The following is a 22,497-nucleotide window of genomic DNA, read 5'->3' as shown; positions in this document are numbered from 1 at the left end:
ATGCCAAGTATATTGGCATTTCCAAGTATTACTTCATGTTTCCTGGGCTGTCGGTAGGGATTCAAAGGGACATCCAATTTCACTTTAACTAGGGGAAAGGACACAATGGTGCCGTTTACCCCTGTGATTAGCACATTTCTCCAACCAGAAGGTGGAGGACCAAGAAAGTTTTCTCTTTTAATCATGGACAATTGTGCTCCAGTGTCAATCAGAAGAGACACAGTAGTTTTATCATTAGCTGTTACTAACATCCGGGGGTCATTGCTGGTACTTCCCTCCTCTACCAGTTAAAGTTCATTTATGCAGAGAGAGGTTTGACCGCCACCATTCAGTTTCCCTGGTCAATTTCAACTATGGGCAGCAGCTCATGTAATTGCTGCCTCAGTGGCGAGGAAGGGGTGTCTGAGCTGGGAGAAGCACTAGGCGTTACTGTTGCCTTCCCTTGCTCAATACCTTTCGATGCTGCCAGGATTTTTAACTTTCCAGTTGGCAACCCATGCAGCAGATCTCTGGGGTACCCGAGCTCTAAACACTGCTTCCACAATTTGCTTCTCAGTTCCTTCTCCTCAGGTGTTACCTCCCATTTAGGCTTGAAGCCTCCGTGTCCATCCTTAGGGTCTCTAGTCAAATTCTGAACCTTAACTCTGGTCTGGGGTACCTCATCCTCCCCACATCCTTGGAGGTCTTGCAGCATATTCCCAAATAGCTTCTGATAAGTGGTCTCATTTTCTTGAACTTGATTTCTCATGGCTAATGCTATAGCCTTACAGAATCCAGGAGCTCCCTTAATTATTGGTCATAGACAGTCTGGTACAACTATTAGCTCCCATGGGCTCACTTCCTCCTCTCCTCTCGTAGGCCCCTCAATCTGAATTATACAAACTATGGAGATAGTTTCCAGGGCTCTTTTAAGTTCGTCTCCATTGGTCCATGGGATGCTAGAGGGCTCACTTCTGTCGGCGTGGTGAATTCCCCATGCCCATCTGCATGCAAAGGTCCAAATAGACTTCAGACCTTCCTTATCTCTGGAGGTGAAGAATACTCCTGCATCCATATTAACCCTTCCACATTCTTGGGAGGACAGTTGCGTATGGCCAGCTCCCGCATCCCATATCTGGACTAACCATCCTATTACTCCTTCCCCAGGCTTCTTAGCAAACTCCTCCTGAATCTTTCTCAGTTCAGCTGGCTCATAGCTTCGAGTAGTAACTCGGGTGGGCCGCTGAGTCCCTTTCTTACTGCTGTCTGTCTCTTCCACTTCCTCCTCCTCTTCGGGGGTGAGATCCTTTTGATAGGTAACAATAGGTCTCATATGAATGGAGGGATTCTCTGTCTCATGGGAGAGGTCGGTGGAACATTCGTCCTCTGAGGAGTCCCAAATGTCCCCGTCCCAATCCTCCGGGTTTGACCAGAGAGCAGCCTCTACCTTGGCTCTATTAATGCTCCTAGGTTTGCTCTCCAACTTCGCTCTCCACTCCATTCCCTCCTTCTCTATCAGTGGAACAAGGTGCTGCTCTAGTTAGCACACTTCCTTACTCAGCAGGTGTACCCGGGTGTCTAAATCCTGACACTGCCACTGCAACTCGTCTCTCTCCCTCTGTACCTTTTCCAGCTCCATTTCTGCATTCCAATGACTCCTACATGCTGCCTGTAGTGCACTCTTGAATAGCCAGATACAGGCTCCTTTCCCTTTCCCTTTCTTCAACCTACATGCATTCCTCCATGCACAGAACTGTGACCACAGTTCCTCTGTATCACCCAAGTTTTTATAACATTTCCTTATCCCACTTTAGGTTGCCCCAACCTTCCTGGGCAAAGTTCTTTTCAAGTTTGCTGAAATCAGTGCTTGTCATAACTGGCTTCATGTTACTGTATTATAAACCGATATCACAAATCCTGCGAACGACTACACCAATTTTTGTTAGCTGATGGTCGGGGTGAGATACTATGTGTACCCTCAATTCATCCGAGTCTTTACCTGTTAGGACAAAGTCTCTTCACAGCGGGCAGCCAGGGAGGCTGACGGGTGCCCCAGGAGTCTGCTCTGTGGAGGCAGCACGACTCAGCACTCAGCTCTCAGTGCACCTCACCAGTGACCAGGCTAAACAGCTGAAAAGCAGCCGAGTTCTTTGTTTTGTGTTCAGTTTGCACAGTAAAAGGAAGAGTCAGGTTAAAAACTTAACTGGTTACTTATTTATTGACTAAGGAACTTAACTCTTATGGTCACAAGGTTACAGGCTATATGCTTAGTTCCAAGATTACAAGGTTTGTACTTTCCTTCTTCAGTTACCCATAGCTACCATATAACAATTCAGAGATCTACTATTGAATGTGCACAAAAGCAAAAGCAATACAGTTAACAGGTCTTATTCTCACCCCTGCATTACCCAATGTGGTGTGACCAGCGTTTTCACTCAATCCATCAGGAAGAAACGATACGAGGAAAGGGCGTCCCCTGGGACCTCGGGAGGCAAAGACCCTCCTGACCAGCAGGTAGAGGTAATTGGAGCTCAGGTAGAGGGGGCTGCCAGGCCCTACTTTATACCCATTGGGTCATGTACGTTTTTCCTTATCTCAAAAGATGCCAATTGAACTAGATCGTCTCGTGACACTCGTTCTCAGAGGGAGTTCAAGGATCTAGTTCACACCTGTGAGGTGGAGATAATTTTAGGGCATTGTTTCTTTATGGGCCGGAGGTTTCCTCTTCTGGGACATTTGTGTAAGTGGATCAACTGATGGTGCTAGCCAAGGGCAGCCCGAGGCTCCGGCTGTCTGTTAGCCCCTTTGTCTTTTGTTGTCTGGTTTCAGCCCATTCAGCGTGGTTATGTTGCTGTTTTGCTTCGAAGCATCAAAAGACTGTGCCTGAGATAAGCACATCTGCGCTCTCGGGCATCCCAGGGCTGAGCTGTTTCTTTTAACCCTGTGGTGCCCTGAAGAACCTAGGAGAGACACGATGGAGTAGAGCAAAAGGCAGGAGTGGGGACTCTGTCTGGCTACAACCCCCTAAAGTCAACGCTAGGTGTGCAATTCCAGTTACAGCAGTTGCATAGGTGGACTCAACGATTGACTTATCTGGTCGTCCTCACAGAGGGAGGTCAACGGGTCCTTCCTTTTATTTTTCACGAGAACGAGGAGTACAGGAGTCGACTTTTGATTGCTGATAGTTCAATTTGGTGTGTCTCCACTGGGTGTGAGAAATTGAACCCCAGAAGCTCAACCCTGACCAGGTAAGTGTAGATGTACCCTTAGCTCTCCATCCCTAGCCCTTATTTTTAATGTGGTAAGCCCATAGCAGCCCCTGCCTTTGCAAGAGTCCATGGGCTTGTTCCAGCTTCATCTCTAGGGAGTCAGGCTGCACGGCATGTCGTCCAAACCAAGTGATGATGTGGAGAGCAATCAGGTCCCTCTGACTGAGTCAGCTCAGTGTTCTGCAAAGACATCCCTCATGCTGGCTCTTCTGAGGGCCTAGCGTAGGGCTTTGTGCAGTCACTCCAAGCTGGTAACTGGATAGTTGTCCTTACAGCCAGCACAGGATTGGCCAGTCTACAATGCCAAGCATTCTAAAGAAATATTTCCTTAGGTTTTCCTGATGGGGTAGAACACTATGTTCCTGGGCTCTGTCTACGCAGCAGCCTTATTTCAAAATATGCTAGTCTGGAATAGTTTATTTTGAAATTAATGCTGCCAGACACAAAAATGCATTTCAAAATAGCACTCAGTGTCTACAAATGTAGAGCCTATTTTGAAGGAGAGCTATTGGATGCAGTATTGCTTATTTCAAAATAGGCACTATTCTCTTTTGATAGCACCTACTTCCAAATAGGCACTATTCCTCGTAGAATGAGGTTCATCAATTTCAAAATAAGCCAACTGCTCTTTTGAAATTATTTCAAAGTGGCATTTGTGTTGTGTAGATGCTAGGATAGTTATTTCGAAATAATGGTTGTTCTTTTGAAATGATTTTGTGGTGTAGACCTGCCCCTGGAGAATGGCAGGTCATTCCTATTACCTGTGCATTCCCCAATTCTGTACCACCTCATCCCTCCCCCCCCACCCCCCCGCAGCTTCATTGCATCAACTTCTGGGCTGGGGTAATGCTCCATGGGAAAGGAAGGGAGTGTTCAGATGTGTTCTGAGGCCCTGCAGCGGCAAGGATGTGCAAAGTAGGGCAGCCCTAGGATGTGCTGGGAGAACGATGGTAGCACCTGGCAGTTCCTGATTAGAGGCAGCCTAATGGATTTCCCTTCTGTTGTAGTGCTGATGCCTGCATTAGAACATGACTGAAGCTGACCCTATTTCTCCAGGGGTCTGGGCCTGCAAAACATTAAGCGCCCTGCCTAAATCCAGGGCAGACCTTCAGCACTTGCTTAACTTTAAGGACAGGAAATCAATGGATGGTTAAAGTCAAGCATGTGCTTAGTCCCTTCACTGAACTACCCCAGGATGTTCAGCAACAGCCCCAGATAAGGGCCAATTGCACAGATGAGGCAGTGCAGGGAAGCCTGTGTCCTTACTACCTGGCTGTGTTTATTGCCCCTCTCCTGGTAAACAGACAGGCCAGTTGAGGGAGGGCCTCTTTTGACAAGCCTTTCATGTGCACTAAACTCATGTCAAAATACCAGCAAAACTGACCATGCACAGCCAACTTCTGCTGAAAGGCTTGCCGTGGAAGGAAGCGCTTCCACCTTCAGTTGAACAGTAGTGCTGTAACGATGAGAACGACAGGCAGAAGTGACTCACTCCAGCCTATTCTATATTAAAACTGGTTTCAGAAATACTTGGGTGTTTAACCGGAATGCCCTGTTAACCAGTAAAGCTGTTCTGATTGTCAGAAAAGTAATTTTAGAATTTCCTTTTCTGCTTTATATTCCCTGACAGGCACAACTGCTGTCCTCCTCCAGCAGCAGCAGCAGCAGCAGCAGCGTGGTGTCTACAAGCAGCAGGAGCCTGCAAAATGCCAATTTTAATCATGCCCTTTTAGTTCAAATACCATTTACAGTCTCCATGGTAGCAGGGAGCACTTTTCACCATGTGCTACTTTGGACTCACCAGGTAATGTTCAATTATGCAGGATAGCTTCAACTGAATTATTCCCTCATTGTGGCACTGAAGTTTATCACTAGCATTTCCTGCTAAACACAGGCAAAAACCAGAAAACATGTCCACCATTAATAATGGGTAGCACTGGTAGTTATCTTCCTTCCCTTCCAGGATGTGCACAAAAGCTAGCTGAGTAGCAAACCTTAGAAATCAGTTTCATATCAACACAAACAGCTGTTCTATACACACACAAACAGGTAGCTGTATGAATGGGTCTAGATCATGTATTAAGTCAGTGCAATAGTCAGCCCCTGGCACAACTAAGGGCTGCTCAGGGCCCCCTTAAGTTATGCCTGGCTCATGGGCCATTCCTGCAGCAAGGGATTGCCAGAGTGCAGCACCATTCAAGCCATATTCCTTTCCCTAGCTGTGCCCTGGAAATGTTCCCCTCAGAGGTGGTGGCATAGGATTTTGTCACTGCTTCAGTACTACCTCTGCAAGCTGGAGCAGTCCCTAGTGCATGGGAATCCTTAGCTGGCAACCGGTGTTCCCTCGAAATTTTTCCATCCATGTGAAAAATAAACTGTATGTGCACCACCAATAGGAGCTCATGTTGCCAACTTCGGGCACCTGGCAAAGCATTTGGGCAGCCTCTGAATCTCTTCTGAATGGCCACCCAAGCATTTAGCTAATAGGGAATGCTGCTGGCAACAGCCAGAGTGGTGTAAAGAATACTTAATAGCTGGCCATTTGTCTGACAAATAACATGGGTAGCAGCTGGTCTGCTTCGTTCAACATAGGAAGAACTGACTTCCCAACTGCTCCATTTAAAACTTCTTGCAGGGAGACTCCCTCCGAGTAAGAGCGTGGCACTGCTAAGGAGTGTACTAAAAATCTGACATTCTGAGGAACTTCCCTCCCCACCCCGCTGATTTTATTGTGTCCTCCCCAACCAAATTCAAGAAAGAGAACGTGTCCACATGCACAACCGGTAGGAAAGTTATAAACTCTCCAGATCATCATATAAATAATTGACCGGCCTTTGAGGAAATGGTGCAGCCTCTCATGCAGTGGCTCTGAGTGAAGCTGTAACTAGGTTGGTGTGCTCAACTGAAGAGAGCTGGCATTAGAAGTGCCCAGCTTTTAGTGGAAGGGAACACCTGGAAAGCTGTCTCCATGAAAAGTCCTTGGCTTTCAAAGTGGTTTCCTGGCTTGGTTGACCAGAGACTACATAGAGTGGACTGCAGGCTGAATCAGGTGTTTGCTAAGACACAACGGGTTGAGCGAGAGGTCATGTGGGCTAAGAAGCCATCTTCCTGTGTCTGATGAGAAAGATTAATTGGGTGTGGTTCGGTTGTATTTTGTATGATGCACTGGAAGTTTTAGCACAGGTGCTGATGGCAATGGCTAGGATAAGCAGAACAATGTCAGCAAATTCCCAAAAATGACGCAAGTGAAAGAATATGAATAAAGTTTTACAAAATGGATCCTTTTATCAAGATTTAAGGAATATTTAAAGGCACATTTCCACAACTGCTGACTTACAATGGAATTCTGAGATGTACATACAATATCCACATTCTTCAAAGCAGTTAATAACAGTGGCACATTTTGAAATGTATATATTCTATTTCTGCTCATAATAGTGATATTTGGTTAATACATTTGGAGAACACACCACATCAACTCTAGCCTAGCACCTGTGGAAAACAAGCTGTAAACACCTAATTAATTTAATCATTGAACACATTCTGGCTGCTCTGAACACACCATGTAGCATGAGAGAAGTGCAGAAAGCAGCTTAGTGGTTTTGTGCATCCCATGATATAAGATGATAGCCTTGATTCAGTTTTGCCAAGAGGTGCAGATTAATGTTCATTCAGAGCCTGCATCTGCTCCCATTGATGTCGGGATCAGGCTGGAAGCACGATTAAATCATTCTATATTTACTGTAAATTAACATGCTGAAAATTGTTTGTTTGGAAAACAAATGCTATAAAGTTCCAAGTGGAAGGAGCCTCCTTGGAATGTCGCAATAAATGCCTCATGTACCACACTGGGATGGGCAGAAGAAGTCAATTAATGTAATTTACAAGGCAGTAATTCCAGCCACACACACATTTCCCTTTTAAGTAAGAAAGGAGTACAGCTTATACCTGAAGGGAAACAACAAATTAAAAGGGAGCCAGGAAACAGCTGACATTTTCAAAATGTCTTTAGTATCAGAGGTCAGTTGGTCTAGCTCTTCGCTAATTTACCACTGTCAATTTTAATAATAGGCAAGGCAGCATCATTACATGTGTGCGGGACAGAAGGTGACAGATTCATAATGTGAGAACATCCAACAGCAAACAAACAACTGAGATACAGATCTCCACTGTTAAGACAAGTGTAGCCAGTTCAATAACACACAGTCAAAAAGTTCATCTGCATTCCTTTTTCTGGCTGACTTGAAGTATGGGGGCTGGGTTGTTAATTATCTTGACTCATTCAGAACATGCCTAAATTCTGAATTTCTAATAATTCATCAAATATGTTTTTAATTTACTTTTGCTATTCTGAATTAGATTGGCTTGTCAGTCTTATGTGCAGCAGAGATGTTACAGAAGAGCCCTCTAACCTATTGAGCCTCTGCACAAAGTGGATTTAAAACAAATACATTTATTAATTGCACTTAAAAAAAAACTGTAAATGGAAGAAAATGTATTATTCAAAGGCATTTTGCCCTTTGCAAAGATTCTGCTCTGAATTGTCTTCACCACCTGATAGAAATATATGCAACTGATTTGATGCTGTCAATCGAGACAAATTAAGTAGGAGGAAACTAGAAATGCCACTTCTTTCATCACAATTGATCTTTCTGTTGCTTAACTCACACCGATTGCAATGGTTTTGGTGTTTTAAAGCAGGTGTTCCAAAGCATGGCTACAGAAGGTCTCTTGCCCTTCCCAGCCTTCCGTGAGACCTCTCCCCAAAGATAACCCTTGGGGTGGGAAGGGGATAACAGCAGGTGTGCGTCTTCTGGTGGACAATATCTAGTTTTGAGCTGGCAGCCCCTTTCTGTAGGCACACAACCCAATGGCAGCCACTGAGGTGAAGAAAGTGGAGAATCCAATGAGCGTCAGCAGTCCTGGTACAGAGGGCAAGTTTCTCTCCCAAAAGGTAGTAGTGATGGGCAGGGCTGGCACATCCTGGAGGAGAAAATGTTCAGTATTATTAGTGCAGGATCACTTATGCCAGGTGAGGGAGAGTACAGAGCTCACCAATGATATATTCTGTAAACCACAGGCTTCTCTCTCTTTCTAGCTAAACCCAAAACACCAGCTGCTGTAACTTGGCCACAATATGGAAAAGACTGAGATCTACTGACATCATACAGCAGGTTAGGCAGGAAGGGTGGTCATGTGGTTAAGGAACTGGCCTGGGACTCTGCAGAAACAGGTTCATTTCTTGGCTATTTCAACACTCCCAGAAGTAGCCTGGGCAATGAAATCACTCTCTCTGGGCCTTAGTTCCCCATCTGCAAAATAGAGAACAATATACCCACCCCCAGAAGGATGTTGTGAAGATGAATTTATTCATGTTAAGCCATTAGATGGGCTCCTATAGCTCTGTGGCTAGGAGAACTTAGCACTGGCTAACAACCAGCATATTGTCTTTAGCTACTTGCTCTACAAATACATAGGAGACAAAGCTTGCCTTTGATTCTGGTTCAGGCATCCAAATTTCATCCTTTGAGATCTTTCCCATACTGTGCAATATCTGGAAGAAAAATGATGATACCATAGGGCACACTCATGGTTTTTGGACTTAGCACAGGTTGGCAATATTAACATGAAGAAAATGATTTTCTCCCCTGTAAGCTAAAAGTCAGAGCAACTTGTGCAGCTTTCCCATTTGAGACAGTTGCCATAGGTTCCATTTCCCCCAGGCACAGGTCTGTTACCCAACCTGAGCATTATTAAAGCAAGTTTGATCTTCTGTTACTAATGTGACTGAAAATCTATTGGCAGCGATGCTGGTTGAATTGCCTCTGAAGGTTCATGGGGAAGCTCTCTTTCATTTTTTGCGGGGGAGTGGGGTGTTATAAAAACAGGGTTCCTAGAACAAAAAACAAAAGGACTGTAACAAGGGTGTTACCGGGTTGTAAGTACATAAAAATCTCTGCAGCACAAATAGGTAAATGTCTGTAGCACAACTGTTGAGGTGTGTGGAGGGAAAGAGAAGCAGGGGTAAGCTGAAAAACGTAAGATGATTAAAAATAGTATGCCATCAAAAGGAAGCCCTATACTATTCTCAGTCCTGCTAAGCCTCCTTCACACTGCCCCACCAGAGTAAAGGAACAGTGAGACTATGTCTACACTAGCAAGTTCTTTCTAAATGTTTTTCAAAAGAAGGTGGGTCTTTCACAATATCCAGTAGAGTGTCTACGCACAAAAAGTGTTCTTTCATAAGAAAAACATATGTAGACACTCCACGAGCCCTTTTTTTCGAAAAAGCAGTCCTCATGGCACCTAATTTTTTTGGTCCCTGGCCTGCTCTTTTGAAAGAGTGGGGGCTGTGCAGATGCTCTCTTTTGAAAGAGCACATCACTCTTTTGATGTGCTTTTTTGTGCATGGATGCACTCTTTCAAAAGCAGTTTTTTTGGAAGAGATCTTCCTGAAGGCCTTCTTTTGAAAGATTGCTGTAGTGTAGCTGTAGCCAGAGTGTAAAATATTATCTCTCTCCACTCTCAGGTCCTTTTATCCCAGGTATGTTCACAATGACACGGTGAGCCAGCTGTCTAGTCTGTGTAGACAGATTCACACTGGCTCTGTTTTAGCTATCACACTTGGTACAGCTACACTTGCCAGGATCCTCTGGTGTTTGATTCTGCGTGCCTGTTGGGGGCTGCACAAAATCGAATGGTCAGGGCGTGACAATTGACCCTTGTACTCCTCATCCTTGTGAGGATGGTCAGGTCAGTCGATTGTAAATAAGTCGATTTCAGCTACACGAGCACCATAGCTGGAACTGCTTATCAATGATTGACTTTCAGGTCTAGCTTAGACCTGCCCTAAAAAGACCTTGAGGGCTGTATGACAGGGAGGGTGGTCTGGGTTCACTAACTGAGCTTAGGGCCAGAGGGTCAGGCCAATTAGCGCTTGAGTGGCTAGTCCGCGCTGCTCAAGCAGAGTTAGCATGAGTCTGTGTACCTGGGCTGGGAGGCTTATTCCCAGCTGTCCTGTAGATATACCCAGTCTGACTGAGAAGCAAGCTCAGTGTGTGCCTGTTTACTTACCTTCCCCACCACCCCACCTAGCCACTTCCCCCCCACCAAACAGACTGTTTGTTCCCTATGAGAGATTGACAGAGCTTAGGTAAGCGTCCTCGGCTAGAGAGAAGCAGAAGGGAGTGATCAATTGTACAAAAAGGGTCCAATGTCAAGGGTCTATAACTGGAAGTAAGAGCTGGTGCAACGAGTACATAATGAGCTAAAACAGATAGTGGACTCTGACAGAAGTTTCATGGATGTGTCTGAGGGCAGAATTGGGCTTGAGGTGTTTATTTTTAGGCCCACGATATATTGCTGTCACCGAACTGTGGACAAGTCACCAGGCCCCTGCACCTGCATCCAGAGTCAGATGTGACTCTCAGCCAGCAGGTAGGAGGTTTGTTAGTTGTCAGGGACACAGCACAGAACAGACGTGTCAGCGCAGTTACCAGATGCAGTCAGTAAAATCCATCCGTGGGAGAGGGCCCCCAGAACGAGGGCCGCGCTGCTGCCCTGTGCCCCAAGACAGCGTAGCCTGCCCTACTCCCAGCAGCCTGGTCCCCAGGGCAGTTCTGAGGCGGAGACGAGGGACGGGAGCAACTCCCCACCAGTACTCAAGGTTCAGGGCCGGGGCCACCTCCTCTACCCTGTGTCTTAGGTTGTACCCCAGACCCTGCCCTTCCCCTCCTCCATCCCCTGGCCCAGTCCCTTTTCCCCTTCCCCAGCAACATGGCAGGGGATTACCTGGGGCTGAGGATGGCGGTGGCAGTGGCAGTGGCAGTAGCAGCAGCAGCAGGGGGCTGCCTCCCCCACCCCGCTCACCATGCACGGCATGAGTGGCAGCCTGCTCCGCCCTGCTGTGAAGCAGCAAGGTGAATGGACCAGCAGGACAGCGGGGCAGAGCAGGGCTGCTGCTTCCACTGCCTGGGTGGCGAGTGCAAGAGGGGGGCAGGGAGGGAGAAGGAAGGCTACATTCTGCTGCTGCTGCAGCTGTGACCATGCACAAAACTTCCTGGCCCCAGGTAACGCTCTCTGCTCCCGTCCATAGGAAAGCTGGGATGGCTGCTGAGGAGCTCCCAAAATCACAGGGCCTGGGACGGCTGCCCCACTTTATCCTGTGGACGGGACAGCTTGGCTGGCCCCAGCACCTCCCCCGAGCGAGGTCCACCCCCAGCCTTTGTCCTGCTTCCAGGGCAAACGGTATCACCTGGTCACACCTTCTGCCAGGCTAAGGTTAGGAAGGGCAACTGCCATTGCATATGGGCAGGAGGCTATTGCACCCAAGCTTTCCATCACCACTTCAGCATTGGTGCAGTGCTCCAGGAAACTGAGGCACAAATACAGGGTTATCATAGCAGACACATGAAGCACAAGGCGGTGAATAAAATCTCCACTTCATCACAGTTGCACAGGCTTGGATTTAATACTTTAGTAATGAATCTGGTAATGTTCTGATCAGTCTGAAACTTTCAATTGTAATGCCTCTAATTATTTACCAATATAGCGAATACAGTTAAACTTTGGCTTGTGGGGTCTTGGAATCGTGCCGTGATTAACTGTAGGGGCCCTCGCTCATTAGCACATTTACAGCAGCCAATGCACCAAGGGTATGTCTACCCACTGAGGTGGGCAAATGAGTCCCAACTCAAGGGGAGACGTGTGCTAGCTCTTGGTGAGGGAGTAGGTTAAAAATAGAATTTAGCAACCTTGTGCATGGTGGAGGGGCTGCTAGCCTTGACTCTCTGACAGGCACGTAGTTGGAACGGTCCTGCCACTCATGCCAGGAAACTTACACTACTTTTAGTGCATTTATTCTAGGATGGCAAGCCTAGATATGTGTCCTCCAGCTGGGAGTCAGTCCCAGCTCCAAACACAGACATACTCTAAGTCAGTCGCTAAGATTGAAACCTGCATGAAACATGTGGCCTCTTTTGGTCTTCAAGAGCCATGATCAAGGGAGAAAAAAATGGCTGTCTGTACCTCTCTTGCTGCTCTCTCTCCTGCCTGCACAGCCCCTTCCATGTACCCACTCCATTGGGTAGCGGTCTCCGTGCCAGCAAAGTAGATCTTACCAACAGGTTGGCGAATGGTCCTTTAAAACAAAATGTAAAGTCAAAGGCCACTAATTGAGGGCTGACAATTGTTTTAAAAGCACTCACTGCCCTTGACACAAAAGCTTGCTAAGTATATCAAGAATTCATAACAGCCTGGCAGAGAAAGGGAAAATAACGCATTAGGTTTTCCCTTAGCTTATTATTTTACCTGCTCTTTACAATATGGTAGCATTATGCGAGACATAAAAAAAAAAAAAAAAAAAAAAAAATATCAGAGAAAATCCAAGCTATAAAGTGATACCTCAGATGATGTCTCCCTTTAAGTGCCTGAATAGGAAACAATCCTAAGAGGCTGTAGAAATGTACTGTGGTTAAATGGATTTATTTTCCCTGTCTGGCAACTTTGCTTTTGTTCCTCCATCACAACTGGATTGCTGGGTTGCAAAATGGTATTTTGTGATTCAGCAGAACTTGCCCATGTATATGGCTGCATGCTAAAGGGGAAGAGGGAAGGCTATGCAGAGGGAAAGCAGCATCTCCCCTATAGGACTGCAGGCTGCTACAGTTCAGGTATTAGCTGCACAAACGCCACACGTTCCTAGGGCAACACAGCCAAAGAACTGCCCTCCCTCTTCACAGAGGGGCAGTCTCTAGGGGCCATAAAGAAACACTGGTCTAGACTTAAAACAGCAGCCAGAGATGGGATAATCCTGGGGGCATATCTGTAAACCTTACCCATCATTCCATGGCACTTTGGCTAATAAAATATCACATCCACATGATCAGGGATCCCCTGCCTCCTGAAACCTGGACAGGGTATTCTCCAGGTGACTGACAGCCATCTTGAGAAAAATCCTAAAGGGCCACAATGTGCCCTTGCCAAAGATGTATGTGTGTCAGTTTGTTCCCATTATGTGCAGGAAGGCTTATCAGAGTGGCCACAAATACTTCAGTAATATAACTAGACTTTTCCTCAGTAGCAGCTGAAGTGTGCATCACAGAACAAAGCCATTTTCCTATGAGCCTAGTTAGGTGTAAGAATTGTACATCACGGTTTGTGGATTTATACATAAGAATTTTACTTGTATCTCTATTTGTTCCTTCCCCGTGGCTGTAACTGAATTAGCTCTGCCTGGGCCTGACCTTCAGGTACTGAGTTAACAGCAACTCTCCCACTGACTTCAGTGGCCACCACTTCACTCCCTGAGAAAGCACTGGAAGAACACAGTAAATATTTTAAGCACCACAAATGGTCAGTGCCCAGTGGGAAGAGGTCTTGTATTGCTAACACAGGCCCATTAGCCAGCGTGTTCTGTGTCACTGTAGATTGAGGGTGAAATCCTGGTTTCAACTCCTGTTGGACTTCAGAGAAGCCAGGATGTCACCCCTGTGCTGTGCATGCTGTGCATTTTGTATGGAAAGAATATAGTAACCATGACCAAGTAGTTGTAAAAAAAATAGAAAAAGAAAAATATCATCCAGTTTACCTTCCATATTGAGACATGATGCCTGGTGGGAAGTAAGCTGTATAGCAACCCCCTGAATACTGTTCTGCACTCCAGTTTTTTTCTTCATAATGCACTGGCTGCAACAGTTAACAAAACATGGAAGAGAGAACAACCCATCATCTAAAACACTGGAAATAAAACTAGGGAAATATTTGGCATGTGGGAAACTGATGGAATAGAATTATAGAATTTATAGACTGATGGAAATAGAATGATGTTAGTTTATTATTATTATTTTAAAAACTCTGATACAGAACTGACAGCGCATTCTGTAAATACTATCCAACAGCGCAAAATGAGCACATTTACACTTTTCCAGTGCATTGATCTCCCATATAATATGGGACAACTTTAACTACTCTTATGAACTTTTTTGGTATCGAGACAGAGTTCTCACCTCCTTATAGTGATTGGAATTCACCAGCATCTGGGAAAGTAGGTATCATACGGCATAACCTACAATGCTTTTGAGAACTAAAATTTAAACGTTGTTCTTACTTCACCATTCAGAAGAAACAAGTAGCACCACCACAATCTAAATGAAACCATGGGCATGTAATGTTTTGTACATGTTTTTCTTACATGTAATGCCTCTTCTGAGCCCATCACTTTAGCATACAGCTCACAGATTTTTCTCTTCCTAAAACACAAACAGTGATCAGAAAACAAGTGAAAAAGAACCTCATCCTCTGCTGCTGGTCTTAAAATTAAAACCTCTGTCAATGCAAGTTGTTTCTGTACATGCAACAGATTCCAAATTCATACTCTAAGCCAGATTTTCAATCACAGGTGCCTAAGTGACAAATCCTGATGTCACACTTGAGAAGCTTATGTTGGACTGAGCTCCAATAAATGAACTTTCAAACAGTCAGAGGCTGCAGAGTCAAATGATACTCAGGTTCACGGGTGCAAGTCTAGAATGGCTCCAGGGAGGCCAAAGGAATCACTCTAGATTTATAACAGGGTAGCTGAGAGCAGATGTTTGACCTGGAAAACGCTCAATGGTATTTTTTTAAAAAATGAGGAGTCTGACACCTTAAACACTATGGTATTTACTTGCACACAAACTTTCATAGGCAAAACCCCATGTTGTCAGATACATGGAGTGGAAAGTGAATGGTATTTTATTTATTATGAGCAACAAAGTAGGTGTCAAACTTAACTCTTCTTTCATATGTGGCTGTGGCAACAGTGCTATTGTAGACATGGATGTTTATACAAGTATGTAAATAATAATACATATTAAGGGTACTTTTGCCTGGCCTGTAGGGGAAGAACCCCAAAAGCTACATACCTGAGAACTCCCTTCATTTCACTAATGGACCAGCTATGTGACAATGGGCAGGCAGGCAGGAAGTATTTTGGAATCTTTGCAATAACCAGCAGTTGCTGAAGACAAAAAGCAGTGCCACAAGACTATCTATGTAACACAGTGTACTAGTGATAACTTCAAAAAAAACCAGATAGCATGTGGACACAGTTTAAAATATCCTCAAACTGGACTCACTGGAGGCTGTGCCTGCTTATGCAATCCAAGACTGGTCCTCAGAGTTTGGGGAATACAATTAGCTGTAGTTACTCTATGTGCATGTAAAATTACTTGGCAAAGTAGCCTAAAGAACAACTCTTTTATACAAGAAATATTTGAAATTTGCAAGTTCTTACCTCTCTTCTTTGCTGACATGTGCCAGTCGATAGGCCTTTCTCGTAAGGATAAAACTAAAGGCAAAAGAGACTGTAAATACTGTGCTGTGTCAATACGCAGATTGATCAATAGCTTCTTGCACCTATCTTGGAAATGATCACCTTGGGCAAAGACCACAGAATGCAGGAGCTAACAAAGCTGATTACCGCATGCTGTACTAGCTGAACCTGCCTCATTGGTTGTAGGTGCGGCCCCAGGTACAGCATAGTACAGCCACTCAATCTTAAAGTGACAGGCATAAACTACTGACAAGGCAGAGTCTAGGGGAGATCTCAGAAAGGTGCAGAGCCCTTTGAAACCAGTTCTGTCCACCCAGTTAGGATCTGCACACAGGTCAGTAGTACCCTATGGTATCAAAGAGAGCTCACAGCCCTAGAAGAATCAACAGACACCCTCATAGCAGAATTTTGAAAATTGCTCAGCGTTGGCCTAACTCTCCTTCCAGGGAAGTGAGTGATAAAATGCCCATGGATTTCAGTGTGAATGTAATTAGGCTAGAATTAAGCAACAGCCTGATTTTCCTCTAGTGGGAGAAGAAAATCAACCAACACCTCATGGACCTTCTCTTTCCACACAGAGACCTAAATCCAAATTAACTGTGACAGAAACGTCAATTTCCATGAACCTGGCTTTAGTCTTCTTGTTGTTCCACATTCCCAGATAGTTGCCCCTACCACAAAGTCAATACAATTTATTTTATTAAAAGATCCATGAGGAGGTCAGCTACAGAGCAACTGTTGGGGAGTGAGGCTGCACAACATACATTTTATGACACGCAACGTAGAAGGTTACAGTCACATTCCTCTCAGAAATTGCACTAAGATGTTTTCTCCTAGAGTCAAATTCATTCTTGGAATAACTCCATTTACTTCCATGGAGAGGCATCAGGGAGTGAATTTGGCTCCTAGAATCCTGTATAAAGTTGTGCATATGAGCCAAGAGATTATCCCAACATTGATTTTCGTACCAAGAAAAAATATTTACATTCCTGTTGTTGCCTGTAACTTTAGAGGAACGCTGGCGGGTTTCAGAGTGTACATAACATGGACAAGTGAAAACTTTGTGCCAATAATACCACACATCAGTAGGAGTGTTATGCTCTCTCTGTATGGTATTGTACATACAATTTGGTAGATAGACACAAGTGTTCTTTCACCTTGTTTGGAAGGTTTGCCCTGGATTTAAAATGGAAACATTTTCTCAAGTTTTTTTTTTTTCAATTTTATATTCACTTAATTCACTCTTTGCTAAAGCAATTAATGCTGTTACACATTTTCCAGCTCTACTGCCAAAATGAAATGCTAAGCACTTGGCAGTTTCTTCAGAATTCTAATCTGTCACTGAACAGCTGCGCTCTGACTGAATTACAAGATGCTGTGGGGGGAACAGACCTTCATCCCTCTTCAATGCATTGCACATACAAGGCAAATAATGGCTTCTGTCAACTGCATTTTTAGTATTCTGCATGGCTAAAAGAAGAGGCCCAGTGTAGCCAGAGCAAAATGCTTGCTAAATGGTAGTAAGAGACGATGAATCTCTATGGACCCCATTCAGCAAAATCCTTAAATGTACGCCTCACCCTTTCTCCCCTCCTCAGTTCTTTAACAAGCATCTATACCAGTATTCCCTGTGAGCTGAGTGCTTGGGTGCCTACCCAGAAAAGATTCGGGTGCTGCCCAGTGGATTGGCAGAGCACTCACAGCTCCCCTCAGCAGGCAGCATGTGTGTCTATTTGTGGTACACAAAACAAAATGTATTCTGCACATCAATAGAAAAAATTAGCGAGACCATTGACCTATACATCTAGGATTATGGGCTCCTTACCCTATAATAGCAGGCACAGTTTCATCAGGTTTGGAATCATCTAAGGTGATTGAAATTGGAGCCTCTTCATCCTCAATAATCATGCAGCCACAATAATCTGAAAGGAGAAAAGAAAACAAGATGGTGGCCAGATAACACTACTGCTAAGTGTAATTCTCTGACAGAAATGAATAAAAAGCTTCAATAAGAAGTAAATGTACAGAATTTCTTCAGTCACGGAGAACACCCAGAAATCTGGAACCTTTTTCTAGCATTCTCTTTCCCTCCCCCACATCAGTATAGTTTCTGTAACTACTTATGTACACAGATTCTAATTTATTTTTTAAATGTCAACTTTGCTGCTTTGCATGAATTTGAGACTCTCAGATAGAGATGGGGACTTATTCTTATCACATAACAGAAACTACAAAAATAATTCAGACTCTCGTAGAAACATATGCATTACACAGTTTGCCCAAAACAGCAACAGATGCGTATTCTTGGCAGGTCTTAGAATCATAGAATGCTACAACTGGAAAGGACCTCAAGAGGTCATCAAGTCCAGTTTCAGGCCCTCACAGCAGTCTTATCAGTACAGACTCTTGTCCTCATTGTGGAATTCACACTGAGTGTTACACAGAAGTAGAGTAGGAACACCAAGGGTAAGACATAACACAGGAATTGCCGCAATGGATTGGGGAACCCTCGTATCTTGGACAGCGATAACATGCTTCAGAGACTGGTACGAAAAAGCCTTGAGCGGATAACAATGGAATGACCTGCCCCTAGGGAAAACTTCTTCCTAACCCTAGTCACTTGGTAGCTGATTGAGGGAGGAAGCCTCACAACATTAAAAAAAAAAACAAAAAAAAAAACAACCTACTTTCCCCCATTTCATACAATGGTGGCTGTTCTGATGTTGAAAATGAAGCATCTTCACACATAGTTCTGGAAACTTTTTTTTAACCCATTCTCTAACACTTAACGATGATAAACCCATAGCTCTAAAATTAGAGTGACACTAAACTCCCAAGTTCATTTTCCCCTGTAATTGATACCCACGTACCCATCTTCTTCCAAAAGGCTTCTTTATAGTACACCATGCACTTAATGACAGAACCCATAGGAAGACGTTGAATTAACTGGTTTCTCTCCGATGGTAATTCTGGGTTGAAATGGATCTTTGTAGTCAGGCCTGGAGGGATAGCGCTTATCACATACCTACCCTGAAACATAAGGCATTGTTATGTAACACACACACACACACCCCTTCAATCTTACATAGGAACAGACATTATTTGCCCTTATTTAAGATGACCTTTGTAAGCATAATACAATGACACACTAAAACAAAGCAGAAAGAAAGCAGACTAATGTGAGGAACCAGTTAACAATATACAACTATGAGACTCAGTCATAAATAAATCAGTAAAGTAGATTTCAAAGACTTCCAGGGGAGTTTGAGAAGCAGAGACACTCAAATGCGTGGCGCTGATTACATTTGGTTAAAAGCAGCAACAGACATTCCCCCTCCGCACACACTAAATGCAAATTACTATTATTTTTATTGAATTACCTCATATATCTCATGGTTTAGAGTCTCCACAATGACATTATCACCTGACTGATCAATGTGGACTACAGGGCTCTCCAGTTTAACTTTGCCTTTGAGGAGTTCCATTATCTTTTCCGTAATCTGGCCAGAACCTCCCACAAACTTCCGCTCCTGGAAACAAAAAAGGCACCCAGAAATTGTCATCCAAGTAGAATCAATAATAAAGTCTGTTAACACACACACACATTTTAAAGTGCACAGAGTCCCCAAACAAGGCCAGATTTTCACGAGTTGCTTTGAAAATTTGAACCTCAGGTGACTAGTCCCATAATTTTTGCATTAGTTTGTCTAATTATTAATCAGTTGATTAGATAACTCATCAAGATTAGAAACTCAGAAAAGGTTCTTAAGAGGGTACTTCAGCTACATAAGCATGCTACCTAATTAAAAATGAATGGCCTTTTATTTTACATACTAACAGGCTGGCAAAATACTCATATGCAAAAAAAATACCAGTTGGCTTCTGCTTTGCTGTAGCCTGCATGAGCCTCAGAAGCAGGATCTGATTAAATCTGGCCCCAAGAGTGTAAGGCCTGGAACTTCTGCCTTCCCTGGGAGAGCAAAAGGATTCCATGGCATCAAATGAAGTGACAATCTCTACATGCATTTCTGTGTCCATTAGGGCCAGAGGCCTGGTGAAAGCTCTAAACCCCTTTTATCTTTTTACCAGCTGTAACAAGTAGTTCACTTCCTTGTACAGTATATTAGTACCAGCTGTGAGTAAATGACTCAGGAAGGGCTGTGCAGAAAGAGGGCAACCGATGCTAAAAGTAGTTTTAACATATTTTTCTTAGTTTCTGGCATCAGAAGAATTTATTTTCCCTCAGTCTCCCCCACTTCTGTTTTAAGGGTCAGAAGCCAGAAAACTATACATGTTCTGGAAATAACAAAAATGAACTACTGACTACTGCCGCCAGTTGTTTCTCCTGAGGCCTCCCTCTCTAATTTTGCCTATTTTACCCACAGCCTCTGGAGAGAGTTGTAGTCTTACAATGATTTTCCAGTTCACTGCACTATGCTACAAGGCCGAACAGCCACTGATGATACTTTCTGTCTGAGATTGGAGAGACCAGAGGAAAAGGCTGATGTAAGCATGGAGAGGTGTCAAGCTCAAAATATTCCAACACCTTTCTTTGGGTATTATTTATTTGTTTATTTGAGTGCTCCCTTCCAAACCTCACCCAAAGTAGCATCAAATGCAACCTGTGAGTTTTGCACAGAGCTGGATTCCTGTTGTAATATGTAACCTAGGAAGTAAATATTCTAATGCAGGTGACAAAAGGCAGCTCATATAGGAATGCCTCTGTCAAGGGGGTATAGTTTTTCCATACCCATTCCTCCTTTCTGTCATGAGAGGTCACAACAAAGAGGGTCAGCCTGGCACTATATATATTTTAAGATTTTAAATGTTAATATCCCTTGTTGTGTTAGCCAGGTTAGGGAGCCCTTGTACAATGTTTTACGATCATCAAGGCCTCAGTGTTACTAGGCCTAACACACATTTTCCAAAGAATCTCAGTCTAGTTATCCAAGTACCTTTTTCTACTGCACCTACATTTAGTTTGAACATCACTCGCTTTGCATGCTTGGAAGGACACTCATACATTCCATCCTCAGTTACCACAGAAACCAAAATAGCAGCTATTACAATTGCAGCAAAACAAAAAGGACGGCATTGAAGGGAACATGGGGATGAAAGGTAAATAAACTGTCCAACTTTAACTTGAAGTCCAGATTGAATAAATGTTACACTGTACAGAAATCCCACAGATGATGATTTGATACCTTCATATACATATTCAATTCTTGCACTGTGTAAACCCATTAATCATCTTTTCATTAACAGTAGATAATGTGTTAAATGTGTGACTGGAAGAGGAAACCCTCACTTGTTCATTAAGTTCTCAAAAAAAGGAAACATATATGACATTCTGTACCTGCCCCCCATTGGTTACGGAAAATATCCTGGTTGTTCCCCCACACAGCTTCACGTACCACAGGAACCAGAGAGCAGAGACCTCATGTGGCTCAGAAGTGACATTGATGTTCACAAAGAGAGTAGCAAAGTCTCTGGCCGTTCTGCATGCAAAATAAAAGCAGAGACAGTGGGGTTAGGAAGTAGGTATAAGAATTGGGTAAAAAGTTTTTGGACTGTTAGTACATGTACCAAAAATGCATTTTCAGGGCACTGAAAAAATTCACAAATTTGATTTAGAAACTAGTTTCAGCTGGAAAAAAAGGTTTTCTTTTTTTTGCAAATATCAACATGATTTGGGTCGATACTTTCAAACAACACTTTGAAAATGAAATATTATTTCAAAATGATGTTTAAAACTTTTCTTTGCACCTAAACAAAATGACTGCGTTTTTATTGGTTTGGTGAGAAAAAAGCATAACAACTATTTTTGTTTAGCCAAGGAACTGAAATTCAATTATACACACAAATCTAATAAACATTTGCTGTTAGCGTCTATTAGTTTGTCATCATTATTTTTCATCAGGCTTATTACCTGAAAGCGCACAGGTAACTTTTGCTCAGTAGAACATAGAATAGAATATAGAATTTTTGTCCAGTAGAAAGGACTATTTGACTATGTTTATAGGAACATCCCTACCATTCTTATTCACCCTGCTTCTCAACTCATTTCCCAGTTGCCACTCTTGCCACAAAACAAATAATTTCTCAACAGGAGATGCATTTGAGAGCCAGTCAGTGGAGATCTTCTGCCCTTCTCCTCCATGGGAAACTCATCTCCTCCATGGGAAGGTACACCACTCCCAGAACTTGATATGCCCCTGGTAGTTTAAGGTGTACATATCCAAGGCCACTTGTTTCCCTCTTATGTGTCACTGCAATAAATTTTATTGCCTTGGCAAAGTTAAGTGCTACAATGTACAGCAACAGCAACAATTATAGTAAATATAAATGGCCAAATTCTCTCCTGGTGTAACTGCACTGAACACAACAGCACTACACCACCTGAGAATTAGACCTAAAGTATTCACTTTATTTCACTATGTTTAACTTGTGTTTTGTTAATTAGTATGCTTGATCATTTAGGAAAGACAATCAAAGGGCTTCTAGACAAAGAATCTCTACTGACCTGCTGAGGTAACCAATTTCGCAAGCTGTATCTGCTGCAGCCTGTAACTCATGAGCTTTTATGGCCTTTTCTCACTCGAATTCTGAGGCTAGATTTATTTCCTCAGGCAAGTCTTGCCTTTGCAAGTTATTGGTGTGGGTCTGAAAACACCCAAGCATTCAGTAAGATCAGTTTCCTTTTTATACTACTATTTTGAGCACTGGGTAGAAAACTTTGATTGCTTTGAAGGGAATAAATTGTTTTTGAACATATCTCAGCTGAATATCCCTTTTATGATTACGGTGTCACAAGGATCAGCATCAGAATCAATTTTGTTCACATTTCACAGAAGCACAATGGCATATAGATTATTATACATCTAGCACTGCTTACATATCTAGGATTCCTGATTTAGCAGAAAGTCCGTTTGGTGT

At 43.6% G+C, this 22,497-nt stretch overlaps 1 protein-coding gene across 1 annotated transcript in view; it reads right to left on the bottom strand.

Moving 5' to 3' along the window:
* Positions 1-6,508: 6,508 nt before the first annotated feature.
* LOC142013576 (amine oxidase [flavin-containing] A-like) overlaps positions 6,509-22,497 on the bottom strand; it is a 57,188-nt gene continuing 41,199 nt past the window's right edge. The window contains exons 6-15 of the mRNA XM_074995149.1: positions 20,918-21,059; positions 18,942-19,091; positions 18,432-18,591; positions 17,387-17,483; positions 15,523-15,576; positions 14,440-14,497; positions 13,837-13,934; positions 12,276-12,387; positions 8,740-8,802; positions 6,509-8,231 (exon numbers count right to left, since the gene is read on the bottom strand). Of these exons, the coding sequence (XP_074851250.1) occupies positions 8,076-8,231; positions 8,740-8,802; positions 12,276-12,387; positions 13,837-13,934; positions 14,440-14,497; positions 15,523-15,576; positions 17,387-17,483; positions 18,432-18,591; positions 18,942-19,091; positions 20,918-21,059 (1,090 nt within the window). The 3' untranslated portion in view covers positions 6,509-8,075. The remainder of the gene's footprint in view (positions 8,232-8,739; positions 8,803-12,275; positions 12,388-13,836; positions 13,935-14,439; positions 14,498-15,522; positions 15,577-17,386; positions 17,484-18,431; positions 18,592-18,941; positions 19,092-20,917; positions 21,060-22,497) is intronic.

This window comes from Carettochelys insculpta, chromosome 1 (assembly GCF_033958435.1).
Source record: "Carettochelys insculpta isolate YL-2023 chromosome 1, ASM3395843v1, whole genome shotgun sequence".
Lineage (NCBI taxonomy): Eukaryota > Metazoa > Chordata > Testudines > Carettochelyidae > Carettochelys > Carettochelys insculpta.
This window is presented reverse-complemented; position numbering and strand designations above follow the sequence as displayed.